General features: G+C 47.7%; 1 protein-coding gene across 1 annotated transcript; it reads left to right on the forward strand.

Moving 5' to 3' along the window:
• Positions 1 to 37: 37 nt before the first annotated feature.
• EIF3D (eukaryotic translation initiation factor 3 subunit D) lies at positions 38 to 12,972 on the forward strand. The gene is made up of 15 exons (XM_059681663.1): positions 38 to 194; positions 2,399 to 2,531; positions 2,829 to 2,874; positions 3,701 to 3,837; positions 4,638 to 4,723; positions 5,458 to 5,530; positions 6,441 to 6,553; positions 7,289 to 7,421; positions 7,984 to 8,131; positions 9,102 to 9,232; positions 9,927 to 10,012; positions 10,117 to 10,246; positions 11,775 to 11,917; positions 12,092 to 12,375; positions 12,813 to 12,972. The coding sequence occupies exons 2-15, from the start codon at positions 2,409 to 2,411 to the stop codon at positions 12,824 to 12,826; spliced, it is 1,647 nt and encodes a 548-aa protein (XP_059537646.1). The 5' UTR covers positions 38 to 194; positions 2,399 to 2,408; the 3' UTR covers positions 12,827 to 12,972.
• Positions 12,973 to 15,020: the final 2,048 nt, after the last annotated feature.

Consider the following 15,020-nt stretch of genomic DNA (forward strand, 5'->3'; position numbering starts at 1 on the left):
GCTTTACGACTCGCGTTCCGCCGCCGAGACCAAAGGAAGCGGCAGCGCAGTTTACGGCAGCGCCGGTCAGGTTTACGGCGCCGGTCACTGCGCGCGCACCGTCCCTCCTTTCCAGTCGCCTCGGAGTGCAGCAGGTAGCGAGCCGTTTGGCCTGGTCCATCTTTCGCCATCCGGGCCGGCCGAGGCCCGTGCAGGTGAGTGGCGTGTTCCGTAGGATTTTGGGGGCCTCCGGAGCCGGCTTGGGCTGGGCCCGGCTTTCAGAGGCTCCCGGAAGAGACCCCCCGGACGTCCCCTCCTGCTGCCGCTGTCCCTCCGCTGGAAGTGGCAGGAATCCTCCTTCCGGGGCCCAGGTCCAGCGTGCGGGGTGCGTGAGGTCCCTGGCTCTAAACTCCGCTTAGTGGACGAGGGCTGAGCGAATTTAATAATGTCATTTGACCCAGCTGGGTCTCCGGGTCTTTTAAGTGGCCAAAGCTTGAGTTTCTGGGAATGCCAAGCGAGTCGGTGTTCGGCCTGCCCTGAGGAGTTCCCAGTCTGAAGGTTTCCTCCCTTTAGTTTAATGTGAAGCAGAGGCTAGGATGGAGCATGTCTGAGCTCAGATCGGAACCACCGGGGCTTGATGGGGCACGACCTGTAGGGACGGCGATAATTACACAATACGGCGGCCGCCTGCAACCAGGCCCCCTGACTGCCCTGTTGGTGCCCGCCCAGCTGTCAGGCCATTTTAACTGAAGGGCTCGGTCGGTCCTACCTGTGCCATTCTGCTCACTTATTTCGCACGTGTGGAAACCCGGACTTCCACCCCCAGGAGGAATGCCTGTTAAGCCCTGGGCCTGTTTCCTCCTCCAGCTGACAGATCAAGCCGACTTTTAAAAGTGTGATTTGGAGACATCGTTGTTGTGCTGTTAAATACAGCCTGAAACCCTAGATCTTTTCAGGCTGCTCTCCAGCCAGAATAGGATGGGAAGAATGCTGGGCTTACCGCAGACAGCCCTGGGGATCAGGTCTATTTTGAAATGATGGGTAGATCAACCCCTTGATTTGGCTGAGGTACAAGTTTTTATCTCTAAAGTGGGGTGTGGGAGAGTCAGTGGTGTTGAGGTCTCCAGGACAGTGCCTGAGTAGCAGCCCAATACTTAAGTTCTGCGACTGCCGCCCCTCCCCTCCAGCCCTTTTTTTGTAGTAAAACTTCCTAAGTTCAGAGTTGGCGGGTAGAGCTTGCAAGTTCATTTTCTCGCTGTCGCCCAACTCCAGTTGCCGGCACCTCTGTAGGAAGCCTTCGTCTCCTTACTAACTTCAGTGTCCTGTGCTCCCTGGTTGCTCTCTGGCCTCCAGAAATATTTGTATAATGAGATTTCCTCTGGGAACTCGCCATCTGAGCATATTCAGAGGGTTTTTGATAGAAACTACCTAAAACATTCATTGGGAAGCCCTGGTTTTTACCCTCCTGAGAGGAGCTGTCGCATTAGGCAGCGTATGGACTCAAGCCAGGCGGCCCGGGTTCATATTTTTCATCAACCAGCATTATGACTTTGGGCCATTTCTTTTCTGAAAAGTAGGGACAATACTGGCCCCTCCCTCAGACGGTTGGGGGGATTTAGTGAATATGCATGGTAATCACTGAGAACAATGCCTGGTACTCAAATAGCGATGAACATTTGATGTATGGCCACTTTTATGGCCTTTTGCTTAGCTCTGTGTCCACTTGCTCTGCATAAGGATTTGCGTTGACGACAGACTATTGAAAGAACAAGAAAAGAAAGTTGAATTTCAGGATATACCTACAGACTCTTATTTTCCTCAGCACTCTGAGTAGATGTATTTTTACAAGTCTGAATAGTAATCGTGTAGCATTTACAATGAAAGAATCTCTGTGTGTGTTAACTAATAAAACAACGAACTTACTTTACACATGAAGAAATGGGTTTAGGGAAGCTAAATATTTTATGTCTCGGTGAAAGTGTTTCTAAGAACCTGGACATAGTAATTATACTTGAAAAAAAAGTTACAAGTTACTGCATTTTATCAAATCTTTGAGATACCACCAAACTTAAGAAACACTGTTATTTTATGTAGCACCATTATTCTATATAACAGTAAGAAAGAAAAACTGCCAATTAAGATATGACACCCCACCAAGCATGAGGTGCAGACTCCTTTGAAAGATGTTACAGTGGAAAAATGTCAGTGAAGCGTAGTAAAGCAGTTTTGTTAGTAGTCTTATCAGATACAAGTATTCACAATATTATTTACAAGAAAACAAAGGAATAGCTAAGATTTGAGGGTTCCATTTCATTTGTTGCTTTTTAATTTAATCTGTGTCTTAGCTTTCCTCAAATAGGCTTTTTTTTACCTTTAGGCTTTTCTTCATGAAGCTACTTACAGTATTTGTATATTTAAGGTTTTAGAAGATGGCAAAGTTCATGACACCCGTGATCCAGGACAACCCCTCAGGCTGGGGTCCCTGCGCAGTCCCCGAGCAGTTTCGGGATATGCCCTACCAGCCATTCAGCAAAGGAGATCGGCTGGGAAAGGTACGTGTCTGTCCACAGGAGTCTGAATCTTCAAATCTGTGGCTGCTACCCTCCATGAGTTCATTTCCGTTTTATTCTCTCAAAAGCATTACTCCTGTGTTCCTTACGGGGACACCAGCTGAGAAAGGTTATGGCCTCTGGGTACCTCCAGTAGTCACAGGAGAGCTGGGCACTTACAAAGGCATTGTGAGCCGATCCTGCTGCTTCCCACTCTGTGTCTCGCTTTGGGGGGTTTCTGGGTCAACAGAATTGCCTGCTTGACCTGTGTGCTCTGTCTTCCCTTGTTGCTTTTACTAGGTTGCAGACTGGACGGGTACCACATACCAAGATAAGAGGTACACGAGTAAGTGTTCTCTGACTGACTGCCCAATCAGGTCCTTGGGAAAACGGTTACTTTTTCTGTAACCTCCACCTGAAGGTGTTCCAGAATGGTGACGAGATGCTGATGACACATAGTTTTAGGAGCTTATTCTAGACTGTGGACACTACCACATTTTTTGGAAGTAGCCCCAAAAGTTAGACTGTTCATTGAAGAAGTTTCACCTGTTACAGTGGGATTCCCACCCCCACCCCCCGTTTTTGAGGAGCCATGAACCCTTTTATATTCCCATTTTGCATTTCATTGGGTGGGGTTTAGTGAACCGGTGAAGCCACGCAATGGATTCCAGTTTTAAATTCCTGGGTTTAAGATACTGATACAGTAAATTGGGTTTTTTATCAGAGATAGTTGAAAGTGGCTCTCTGGAATAGTAAGTTAAGATTATCTGAGTCTGAGGGCAGCCATTAGACATATCTGCCTTGGGCACCAGGTGATGAGAGTGATAGTACTTAAATCCCATATTTGCCTCCTGCAAGAATAAATTTTAACTCATATTCTTACAGACTAAGGCAGAGAGTGGAATGGGTTTATCTTGAGCTCCTCAGATTCTGTCTTGACTTTAAAAGTCTTTAGATCAGAACTTTTAAAACTTAAATGTGCATGAATCACCTGGGGATCCTTTTTAAATGCGGTTCTGAGTCAGTGGGTCTGGGTGAGGCTGTGAGTCTGCATGTCTACGATGCTCCCAGCCAATGTTAGGGATCCACACTTAAATTGCAGGGCTTTAAGCTGGTGTGTATTTGTAAGTCTGTAGGTGGTGGTTGTTACACACTATCCCATTTGCCTCCAGATAAGTACTCCTCTCAGTTTGGTGGTGGAAGTCAGTATGCTTATTTCCACGAGGAGGATGAAACGAGTTTCCAGCTGGTGGACACAGCGCGCACCCAGAAGACCGCCTACCAGCGGAATCGAATGCGATTTGCACAGGTAGGCCAGGAACCAGCAGTCGGACCACCTTAGGGCTGTCATGTGCTGAAAGTGCAGCCCTGTGAGTACTGATGAGAGGAAAGCATGTTGTGGGTCCTCTAGTGAACCCTAGGGAGCTCCTCGGTGACAAACTATGTAAAGAAACTTGACTAGGTCCAGGGATGCATTTAAATGGTTTAGATTTCTGTTGACCAGTAGGTAGGACATATTACCCCTGTGCCAAGAATGACGTTTGTGCCAAATAAAAGGTGTATCTGTGCCTATTGCCTGACTTAATTGCTAGGCTGCAGACTTTATTAAGCAGATGGTCCAGTTGGATCACATCTTACTACATAAAAAGGCAAACTCAGCCACTCTAATAAAGAGCCAGTAAACTTACTTCAGTAAAATATGTGTGTGAATGTACATCTAAGCTAACTCCGAGTATCTACTCAACTAAACCCCCAGACTGTTGATTATTAGAGTAAAAGCAAAGTAAAATGTGCAGCTTGACCCTGGCATGTGTGGCTCAGTTGGTTGGAGGATTGTCCCATATATCAAAAGGTCGTGGGTTTGAGTCCCAGTCAGGGCACATATCTAGGTTACGGGTTTAGTCTCCAAGGCAACCAATTGATGTTCTCTCTCATCAATGTTTCTCCCTTCCTCCCTCTAAAATCAATAAAGCATTAAAAAATAATAAGAATAAAATGTACAACTTGGATTTGGCATTCTGAACTTAGACTAATGACCTCCCATGGAGCACTTCCTACTGTAGCCAAATCTTAAAGATTTTAACATGGATGTTTTTTCCTAATTCCCAGCGGAATCTCCGCAGAGACAAAGATCGACGGAACATGTTGCAGTTCAATCTGCAGACCCTGCCTAAGAGCGCCAAGCAGAAAGAGAGGTGAGGTTCCCAGCCTGCCAGGACAAGGCATTCTTCCAGGACTAAACACTCTGAACTCATTAGGCCAGAGAGGAAAATGGTTGTCTTCCCCACTATTGCAAACAAAACCACCTTCCTAAGCAGGCTAAGCCACTGCTTCAACCTGACATCGTGCCCTAAGGGCCAGTTTCAGTTCGAGGCAGACAGCACGAGCAAGAAGCTATTTACAGTGGACATACACGCTGAAGGAAACCAAGGCAAATAAGAGACTCTGGAGCAGGGGTCCTCAAACTATGGCCCCGCAGGCCACATGCGGCCCGCCGAAATCATTTGTTTTTTTACTTCAAAATAAGATATGTGCAGTGTGCATAGGAATTTGTTCATGTTTTTTTTTTAACTATAGTCCGGCCCTCCAACGGTCTGAGGGACAGTGAACTGGCCCCCTGTTTAAAAAGTTTGAGGACCCCTGCTCTGGAGCTTACCTAGGCTCAGCTCTGCCGGAGCACAACTCCAAGGACCCTATTCGCACTGGGTCCTATGAGCCCTCCTGGAGCTGCGCCATGCAACGGTCTGGCCCAGGTTGGGGCTGCCAGTGGACAGTCTCTAGATGGAGTAAAATAGAACTGGTCAGTATTTGAGGACAACATGCCCTACCAGCCATTCAGCAAAGGAGATCATCTCTTTTGTTCCTCTTTATTAAGCCCTCACTTTTCTTAAAAATCTGCACTGAAGGTACAATTTTTCTGTCTTTCCAGAGAACGCATACGACTGCAGAAAAAGTTTCAGAAACAGTTTGGAGTGAGGCAGAAATGGGACCAAAAATCACAGGTAGCGTATTTGTGCCAGAATTCTATCTGGGCATTTGATTTTGTTTATTTGTTTGGTTTTGTAACAGCTTTGAGATATAATTCATATACTAAACAACATGCAAAGTGTACAATTCTGTGGTTTTTAGTATATTTATAGAATTGTACGGTCATTACTGTAGTCAATTTCAGAACATTTGCATCACTCTGAAAAGCCCTGTGCCCTTTAGCCGTCAGCCGCTCGTCTCCCCTCACCCTAGACCACCACTGCTCTAGTCTCTGCCTCTGGGTGTGCCTGCTCTGTCCGTTTTTTCATATCAATGGAATCCTGCAATGTGTGATCTCTGAGGTACATCCATGTTGTAGCATGTATCCGTTCTTAATTTTTTTGTATTGCCGAATTCCATTGTATGGATGGACCACATTTTGTTTATCTGTTCACCAGTTGATGGACATTTGGGTTGTTTCCACTTTTTGCTATTATGAAGAATGCTGCTATGAACATTCCTATACGAATGTTTGTGAGGACATTGTGAGACTAGAAGACACATGTAAGCAAGGGTGTAGTTACAATTATAGAAGTTACATTTTGCTAAATAAGATGCTTGCTGTGTCAAGAATAGATAGCTAATACCTTGAGAGAAATCTAAAGGGGCTGCTACAGCTCCTTTGTGAAATATAAAGAGCTGCTGTTCCCTGGTGACATCTTAACGAGGGGAGGAATTTTCCTTTGTTTTTGAACTCTTGATCCCTCGGTCCTCTTCTGGATTGTTAGCTCCCGAGAGTCAGGGGTGCTGTGTTATAAACAGCCAGCACGTAGTTAATGTTCCAGACATATTTATCGAATAAAAGCCCTTCGTACTATTAACCTGCCTTTCGCTTATGCTTTACACTGGCTGTAATGCTTTTCCCTCCCGTGGTTTTCATGACAGAAACCCCGAGACTCTTCGGTTGAAGTTCGTAGTGACTGGGAGGTGAAAGAGGAAATGGACTTCCCTCAGTTAATGAAGATGCGCTACTTGGAAGTCTCAGAGCCACAGGACATGTGAGTGGCATCTTTTACTACCTTCCATCATGCTCTCACGTGGGTGGACCAGCTGGTGGTGAATATTTTTCTGAAGCCCTAGTATTTCCAAAAAAGACTCAAGCCACTTACTCAAAAATAATCATGGAAAGGTGGCAAGAAAGTAGTTTACTGGTAATAAACTTTGGATCGCATTGAAGTTCCTGGCATTGCAAGCAAAAGAAAGAAATAAGTTGTATAGCTCTTTTTGGCAGGAGAACAGGAGCAAAGCAAAAGCAGAAAGAAATTTGCTGATACTAAATTCCAGGTGTCTTTCCGCTTCCTGGAATCTTGAGCAAAAGGGAAATTAAGTTATAGAGCTCTTTTGGCAGAAGGAGAAAGACAGTAGTTGTTCAGGACCAGCAAAGCTTTCCTGACACTTTGGAGAGCTCCTTACCTCACAGGGCACGGAGTGGGAACAACTTGAAGCGCCAGACTCAACATCAGCACGTCTGGATGCCTGTCAGTCCTCATCTCCCGCCTTTAAAATGGGGAGGTTGAGCTGAATCGGTTGTGTTCACACTGTTATCTGGAGCCACATTGGGGGCTCGGGGAACAGGCACCTGAGTGAGCCCTGAGAGTTCATCTCCTGTTCTAGTCGGATACTCCTCACTTCTTACATAGGAGACTTCTGGGTAAGACTCCACATTCCAGGGCGTAACAGGAAAAGCAGGCGATCTTCCCTCACTTTGCGTGCCTTGCCCCCTCTCCCTACAGCGAGTGCTGCGGGGCCCTGGAATACTACGACAAAGCCTTTGACCGCATCACCACGAGGAGCGAGAAGCCCCTGAGGAGCATCAAGCGCATCTTCCACACCGTCACCACCACCGACGACCCCGTCATCCGAAAGGTGGGCACCCCTCTACTGCGCACCCACCTGTTAGGGACGCCACCAGCGTCTACAGCCAGGGCCCAGAAAGAACAGAGGACGCAGGGTTGGGGCTTGGAAAGCCCTCTGGATAAGTCTTCTGAGTCGGACCTAGGAGGTGGTGGAGATAAAGGCACTCTGCTGGCTGGACCGTGGGTGCTGCTGTTAAGTAAAGCTAGATTCAGATCCCAGCTCTACGTGCGTCCTGGCTCCACCTTTCTGGGACCTTCATTCTCTTCCCTGTAAAATGGGGTAAATGCACTTAGCACATGCCACTGGGTGAGGATGGCAGAAAGCGCCGAGCAGTGCTTTCCTGGAACATGGCCACGTGCTCACTGAGCTACAGACCCGCCTGGCCCGGGATGGTGACTGCCACCAGAAGCCCGCTGGCTGATGGCTGCAGCCTTGCTCAGACGGCTAGAGGTGCGCGTGTTATGTGTGGGTGTGGCTCTGAAGGCTTCTTACTGAGGAGTCCCCTCCCCTCGGTGTGAATGGCAGTTAGGCCTGAGGGTGTCCTCACTCCTCTCTTCTGTCCTTTCTGCAGCTGGCAAAAACCCAGGGGAACGTGTTTGCCACCGACGCCATTCTGGCCACACTGATGAGCTGCACCCGCTCCGTGTATTCCTGGGACATTGTCGTCCAGAGAGTCGGATCCAAGCTCTTCTTTGACAAGAGGGATAACTCTGACTTTGGTAAGAGGCCTGTCTGGGAACAGCACAAGGGCAGTGAATGTTTCCATCGGCTCAGAGCAGTGTCTTGGTGCTGGAGAAGGGGTGGCAGATGGTCTGTCTCCCTGCAGGCGTTGACAGCTTGTCACACCCCTCCTGGCCTCAAAGGCACGGAGAAGGAACTGTCACTGCAGTCCCTCCTTGGGGCGTCAGCATTGAGTCCTCACAGCGCCCCAAAATCATGCTTCCAAATGTTACTCATTTGAATAATACTTTTGTGACTTCTGTCATCTCTCCTTACCATCTTTAGTATTGATGTGTATGTTTTTAATTGATGGGTTATTTATATTTCAGTGTATTTATAAAAGAAAAATATATGTGCGTGTATGTTTTATACCAAAGAGTATAAAACATATACATACCTGCCATGATTGAAAATCAGGTCGCCGAAACCGGTTTGGCTCAGTGGATAGAGCATCGGCCTGCAGACTGAAAGGTCCCAGGTTCGATTCCGGTCAAGGGCATGTACCTGGGTTGCGGGCACATCCCCAGTGGGAGATGTGCAGGAGGCAGCTGATCGATGTTTCTCTCTCATCGATGTTTCTGACTCTCTATCCCTCTCCCTTCCTCTCTGTAAAAAATCAATAAAATATATTTTAAAAAAAAAAGAAAATCAGGTCACTCAGCAGTGAAACAAAACATAATTATATTTATTATGCACCTCAGGCCTTGTCTTTCTTGAAAGCTGATAAAATCAAACATTCTCTTAAAGAACCCAAAAGGCTTGGAAAGGGATAGATGTTTACACTGTGATTGAATGTAATGTTAGAGCCCTCCCCCCGGTACCCCTGCTGCCCCACCTTGGGAGACCCATGGTAATAGATGGCATTTGTTTGACGCGGGGCATTTCGATCACCACATCTCCCCATGGTGCTGTGACGTCATCAGTAGTTCCTTGTTTTGTGGGTGGGTGACCATGCTGCCACTTTTGCAGACCTCCTGACAGTGAGTGAGACAGCCAACGAGCCCCCTCAAGATGAAGGTAATTCCTTCAACTCGCCCCGCAACCTGGCCATGGAAGCGACCTACATCAACCACAACTTCTCCCAGCAGTGCCTGAGGATGGTGAGGAGGGGCAGCATCTGGGCACGCGCTGCCTTTGGCAACTACAACTCCTTTCCTGAGCATCTGCTTAGCCATAGGCTCTGGGCCTGTGCGATTGAGCAGGACAGATGGGGTGCCTACCTGTCTTCAAGGAGTGTCGATCTTGGGCTTTGAGGTCACATTGCCTGGCTTTGAAGCCTGGATCAACACCTCATAGCTTTGTGACGTGAGGCATGTTTCTCCTCTGTTAAACAGAGAACACTAATACTTGTCTCACACAGGCACATTGTAAGGGTTCCATCAGTTATTTGACAACTGCATTGTGGGGTACAAGTACACTGTTCGGAGGCGAGTTCCTGCCCCTGGGAAGCTTCATTATAATGGAGGAGGAAAAACAGTAAACCCTAAATACATACAGATGTGTGCTATTGAGAAAAATGAGCTGGGAGAGGCATGGTTGCTAATTAAATGAGAGACATGGAGCACACAGTCGACACATGTAAGGAGTTGTTGGTAAACACTAACTGTGACCATGTAGTTCATGGGGTGCTTGCGCTCGGAGAGGGTAAGTAGGCAGACAGCCTGCAATGAGCTCAGCCCCTTCAAGGGCCCCAGGAACCCAGCCTGAGCTGTAACTAAGCAGTGTTTCAGAGTCTGGTCGATTGGCTTGGCGACAAGTTGGCTCTGTCTCGTAACACCTTTGTCATCTTTGCAGGGGAAAGAAAGGTACAACTTCCCCAACCCAAACCCGTTTGTGGAAGACGACATGGATAAGAATGAAATCGCCTCTGTTGCATACCGGTATGTCACCTCGGGTGGGGTATGCACAGACCCGACCCTGTGTGGGGTGAAATACCTGCCATTTAGGGTCTGAGGTGTCCAACTAAGTTTCTTCTTCGTTGCAGGTACCGCAGGTGGAAGCTTGGAGACGACATTGACCTGATTGTCCGTTGTGAGCATGATGGTGTCATGACCGGAGCCAATGGGGAAGTGTCCTTCATCAACATCAAGACTCTCAACGAGTGGGACTCCAGGGTGAGGCGCACCTCTGTCACCCTCTTGGGGCTCCACGTCTGCAAGGCGTGTTGTCTCAGGCTAGTTTGTTTTCCCCTCGTGTTACTTGAAGGGCTACCGAGATTTTTATCTTCTGAGTTTTCCCTCCACTTAATTCAAAGATTAGCTTTTATCTGGCTCTGCAGAACACACTGCAAGTGGAACGTGCTTTCTTCGATTTTCCTCCTCTTTCTGCTCTCTCCGCTGGTGTGCCATGATGGTTGGACTGTTATCCTTTCTGCAGCTACCCAGCTTATGTGCCTGAATTTGAACTGGGTGGCAGTGCTCCTGGGTGCTGCTGTAAAGAGTTCTCAGTGTGAAGGACAGCTCCAAGGCCAGGCTGTGTTGGAGTGGCCAGTGATGTGGAGCACAGCGGGCACTGAGCTCTGCCTTCATTAGAGCCAAGGGTTAGCAATTAATGCTGAGGGTGGGGTGTGCGGACGATCCCCCCAGGTGTTCCTCGGTCTCCAGCCCCTGCTGGAAGGTTGGCTGTAGCCTTAGTTCTGGGCCAGTGGCCTTTTCTTAGACTTTCCACCATGGCTCCCTGTAGCATTTGGCGTTGTAGCTTTTCCCTGGGTCACTATGTGCATGACTCTGGTCTTACACATTTCTCAGCTTCCTTCACATACTTTCTGTGCTGGTTCCACTCTTTTATCTCTCGTGGATCCTTCTCTCTGGGTCAGTCGCCTACACGACTCCTTTTGCTATAATTGCTTCTTTATACAGCCTTATGTTAGTTATCTTTTGCTCCGTAACAAATTAACAGAAAGGTGGAGGCTTAAAACAACATCCATTAGCTCATAGTTTGGTAGGCCAGAAGTTCAGCTCATATGGTTTGGTTCTCTGCTCAGAATATCAGAAAGCTAAAGTCAAAGGTGTTAGCAGACCTGAATTCTCATCTATTGGTTCTGGAAGAAAAACCACTTCCAAGCTCATTCTAGTCGGCAGAATTCAGTTCCTCGAGTTATAGGACTGAGGTCCCCTATTCGCTTGCCACCTATCGGCTGGGGCCTCAGCTCCTAGGGGCCACCCATGCTCCTTGCCCTGTCTTCCATCTTCAACCAGCAACAGCCGCAAATCCTTCTCGTGCTTTGGCTCTGACTTCCTGTGTCTCTAAGCTCTGCACCCACATTTAAGAGACTCACATGGTTAGGTGAGGGCCCCCAGTTGATCTATCTTTTTTTCCCTCACCTGGGTATATGTTAATTGATTATTTTTATAAAGGGAAGGGGGAGGGAAACATTGATTGGCTGCCTCCCTCACACACCCTGATCTGGGATCAAACCCACAAACCCCGCATGTGCCCTGGCCGGGAATAGAACCTGCACCTTTTGGTACACAGGACAACGCTCCAACCAACTGAAGCACACCGGCCAGGGCAAATAACGGTCTTACCCCTGATTACCTACGGCCTGGCCCACTCGCTAGCCAAGCCCAGGAGGGAGTTCCTTCTCTGCCAGAGGGGGTGCCAGGCTCACCTTGCTCCTGACACTGGGCTTTCCTTCTGCAGCACTGTAATGGTGTTGACTGGCGTCAGAAGCTGGACTCCCAGCGAGGGGCCGTCATTGCCACCGAGCTGAAGAACAACAGCTATAAGTTGGCCCGATGGACCTGCTGCGCTTTGCTGGCTGGATCCGAGTACCTCAAGCTTGGGTGAGGTTCTTGTCCAGGAGTTGTGAACGCATCCTCTGGAGGGAGGTGTCTGCGGGCAGGGAGACAAGGGCTCGCCTTTTTCCCTTTCCCTTGGAAAAAGTCAGGTGTCCCCATTTAACTGATACTTGTCCCCTGGTTCTGCCCCCGTCACTAACACCCCACTCTCCCCACTAGTTACGTGTCCCGGTACCATGTGAAAGACTCCTCGCGCCACGTCATCCTGGGCACCCAGCAGTTCAAGCCCAATGAGTTTGCCAGCCAGATCAACCTGAGCGTAGAGAACGCCTGGGGCATCCTGCGCTGCGTCATCGACATCTGCATGAAGCTGGAGGAGGGCAAGTACCTCATCCTCAAGGACCCCAATAAGCAGGTCATCCGAGTCTACAGCCTGCCGGACGGCACCTTCAGTTCCGACGAGGACGATGAGGATGAGGAAGAGGAGGAGGAGGAGGAGGAAGGTTTGTACAAGTCTCTTTCTGACGTCTCGAGTGAGCGGCAGGCTGCCCAGGGACCAAGCTCTATTGCTCCTGAACCTTGATGTAAACTTTCTGAGGGCTCCCTGAGACGTGACCGAATTTGGAGTGGCGTTCAGTCTGACTCCAGGAACTTGCTTCACGAGCCTGTAGGTCACATGAAGGGGGTGGGGAGGAAGGTGGTCTTTTAGAGGCTGGGTGAGGAAGAAGCATCTAGAGAAAGACCATGGAAGTCCCTGAAGTTAGCCCGTGGGCTGAAGGAGAAAAGGCTGTGGGTTTAAGCTATCTTTCTTGCTTCACCAGCTGGGGACTTAAGGAAACATGTCAGCCCCGTGAGGATCTGAAAGACTTGACTTCTGGGTGGAGGTGTTGAAATCATAAGCAGTTCACCGGTTTCTCATTTAACATTCTGTATCTTTCAGAGGAAGAAACTTAAGCCAGACGGTGATGTGGAGCTGGATTGTGTAAATTCACCGAGCCTAGGAGGGCCTTCGATTCCTGGCAGAATGTTTGTGTAAGACCTGCACTCTGGAATTTGACAGATGGAATAAAGTATAAGTCTCTTTAGTCTCTTATCCTCAACACGTGCCTACATTATGATTTGATTGACAGCCCTTCTTCCTTCTCCAGGTAGCCCTTGGGAGAGGGAAGGGGAGATATAGAAGTTCCTTCCTGGAGTTCTCTGGGTTCTAGCCTTTGTTCTTGAGCATTTTGAGTTTACCATCCTGTTAGAGGGTGGATGCCCTAGACTTCTCTGTTCTTGGAACCCATGAAATCATCTGTTCCCGGAGACTCTTCATTGTGAGGTCCCACAGAGGTCCACATGAGAAGTCCATGGTCATATGCCAAACCTAACTACTGCCCTTGGAGACACAAGTCACTAGTAAAAGGTGAAGCAGGGCGCAGTCTCTGGAGGTTGAGGTGGGGCTTGTTGCACTGGGTGGGGATCAAAATGGTTGTAAATGGTTTTCAAGCTTGGCTTGAGCTCGTGACCGTCTCAAGCTGGCACTCAAAGCATTGTTATAAATCAGAGTTACAGATGTTTAGGATATGTAAACTTATTTTACTAGAGCGCTGTTTTTATTAAAGGATAGTGTTCTGTTCTTGGGACTGTGAAGTAATACATTGCCAGGTATTGTACTAAGCTTTCTAGAAATATCTGAGCCTGACACCGAACTTACAGTGTTGGTGGCAGTGATACCACTGTACAGATGAGGAAACAGGCTCCGTTTCTGAGTAACATTCTAAATTTTAATCAAAATTGTGCCTTAAAAAACAAGCAAAATGTATCGTACTTTGTTAGAGTTATTAGAAAGAGCATAAACATGCTTCTTAGGGAGTTTTCAGTGTAGGTGGTGTGATAAAAATGACGGATGAAAGTGGTGTGACAAGTGCCAAGGGTTTTCAAAATTCAACTAATACCAAGCTGCCTCTTGCAGACTCCTGATGCAATCCAGGTGGATTTGCTGGGACAAGTGGGCAGGTGGAAGCTGGTTTCATACCAACAAAACATTTGCATCAGCTTCCAAATACTTCATTTCTTTGATCTATCCCCTGCTCATCTGTCCTGTTGGGGCCACCAAGTTGATTGCTAAAAACAGTCCTAACTCAAAAGCCTTGGCTAGCATCCTGCTGCCTACGTCCAGGTTCAGCCTTGTTTCCAGGTCCTGCCGCAGTTCATTGTCCTAATTTCCCATTACTCACCAGATAAGACCAGCAACTATTTTAGGTACTTCATTATTTGCCAGCTCCCATTCTCAGATCTTCACAACCACTATGAAGTAGACCTCCCTACTTTATTTTTGGTTAGGTATTTGCCTCACCTGTCTGGTTTCAATGTTCATTCAACAGATGCTCATTGAGGGCATCCTGTATGCCCTCAGATACTGGAGAGTGCACTGAGGTGGTTGTAATGAATAAGGTCATTTCTGCTCTAATGGTGCTTTTTTCTGATGCTGATACAGGCCATGAAAATTATAGATAAGTGGCATTTGTTAGCGCTTTCCTTGGTCTGAGAGGTCAGAGAAGACGAGAGGTTTCAACTATTTTTTTTAAAATATATTTTTATTGGTTTCAAAGAGGGGGGGAGAGATAGAAACATCAATGATGAGTCATTGATCAGCTGCCTCCTGCATACCTGCCCACTGGGGATCAAGCCTGCAACCTAGGCATGTGCCCTGACTGGGAATTGACTGACCTCCTAGTTCAATTACACTCAACCACTTAGCCAGGCCAGCTGGTCTCAGCTACTATTTTTTATGAAAAGCAGCTCCAGCCATGCAAAGCTAGAATATAAAGTTCTTTCCACGCTAGACATGGCTGCTTTCCCACAAGAACCCTCAGTTCCATCTCACTGGACCACATTAATGCCTCTTGAAGGTTCCTGTACTTCCCTCATAAATGTACTATGTTCTGTCCATGTCAGTCTTGATAAAAGTTATGACACATTTTAATTGACTGGGGTCTGTGGGAGGAGCTAGAGTTTAAGGGGAGCGTTCTTGCATCCTATGCCATTGTGAGAACCCTACAGAAAGCTCTGGTGGTAATCGTCCCCTTCCTCTTTCCTTCTATAAGTTCCTCTTCCATCTTTGTCTGATTCGGTTGTACATGAGGCTTGCCATATTTTTCAT

Source organism: Myotis daubentonii, chromosome 2, assembly GCF_963259705.1.
Source record: "Myotis daubentonii chromosome 2, mMyoDau2.1, whole genome shotgun sequence".
In the NCBI taxonomy this organism is placed as follows: domain Eukaryota; kingdom Metazoa; phylum Chordata; class Mammalia; order Chiroptera; family Vespertilionidae; genus Myotis; species Myotis daubentonii.

Bases quoted from the DNA above. Each gene is read 5' to 3' on its own strand.
- EIF3D (XM_059681663.1), top strand. From the start codon at position 2,409: ATGGCAAAGTTCATGACACCCGTGATCCAGGACAACCCCTCAGGCTGG. The intron at 2,532-2,828 runs GTACGTGTCTGT...TGCTTTTACTAG, and splicing joins AAGGAGATCGGCTGGGAAAG to GTTGCAGACTGGACGGGTAC. The intron at 2,875-3,700 runs GTAAGTGTTCTC...ATTTGCCTCCAG, and splicing joins CCAAGATAAGAGGTACACGA to ATAAGTACTCCTCTCAGTTT.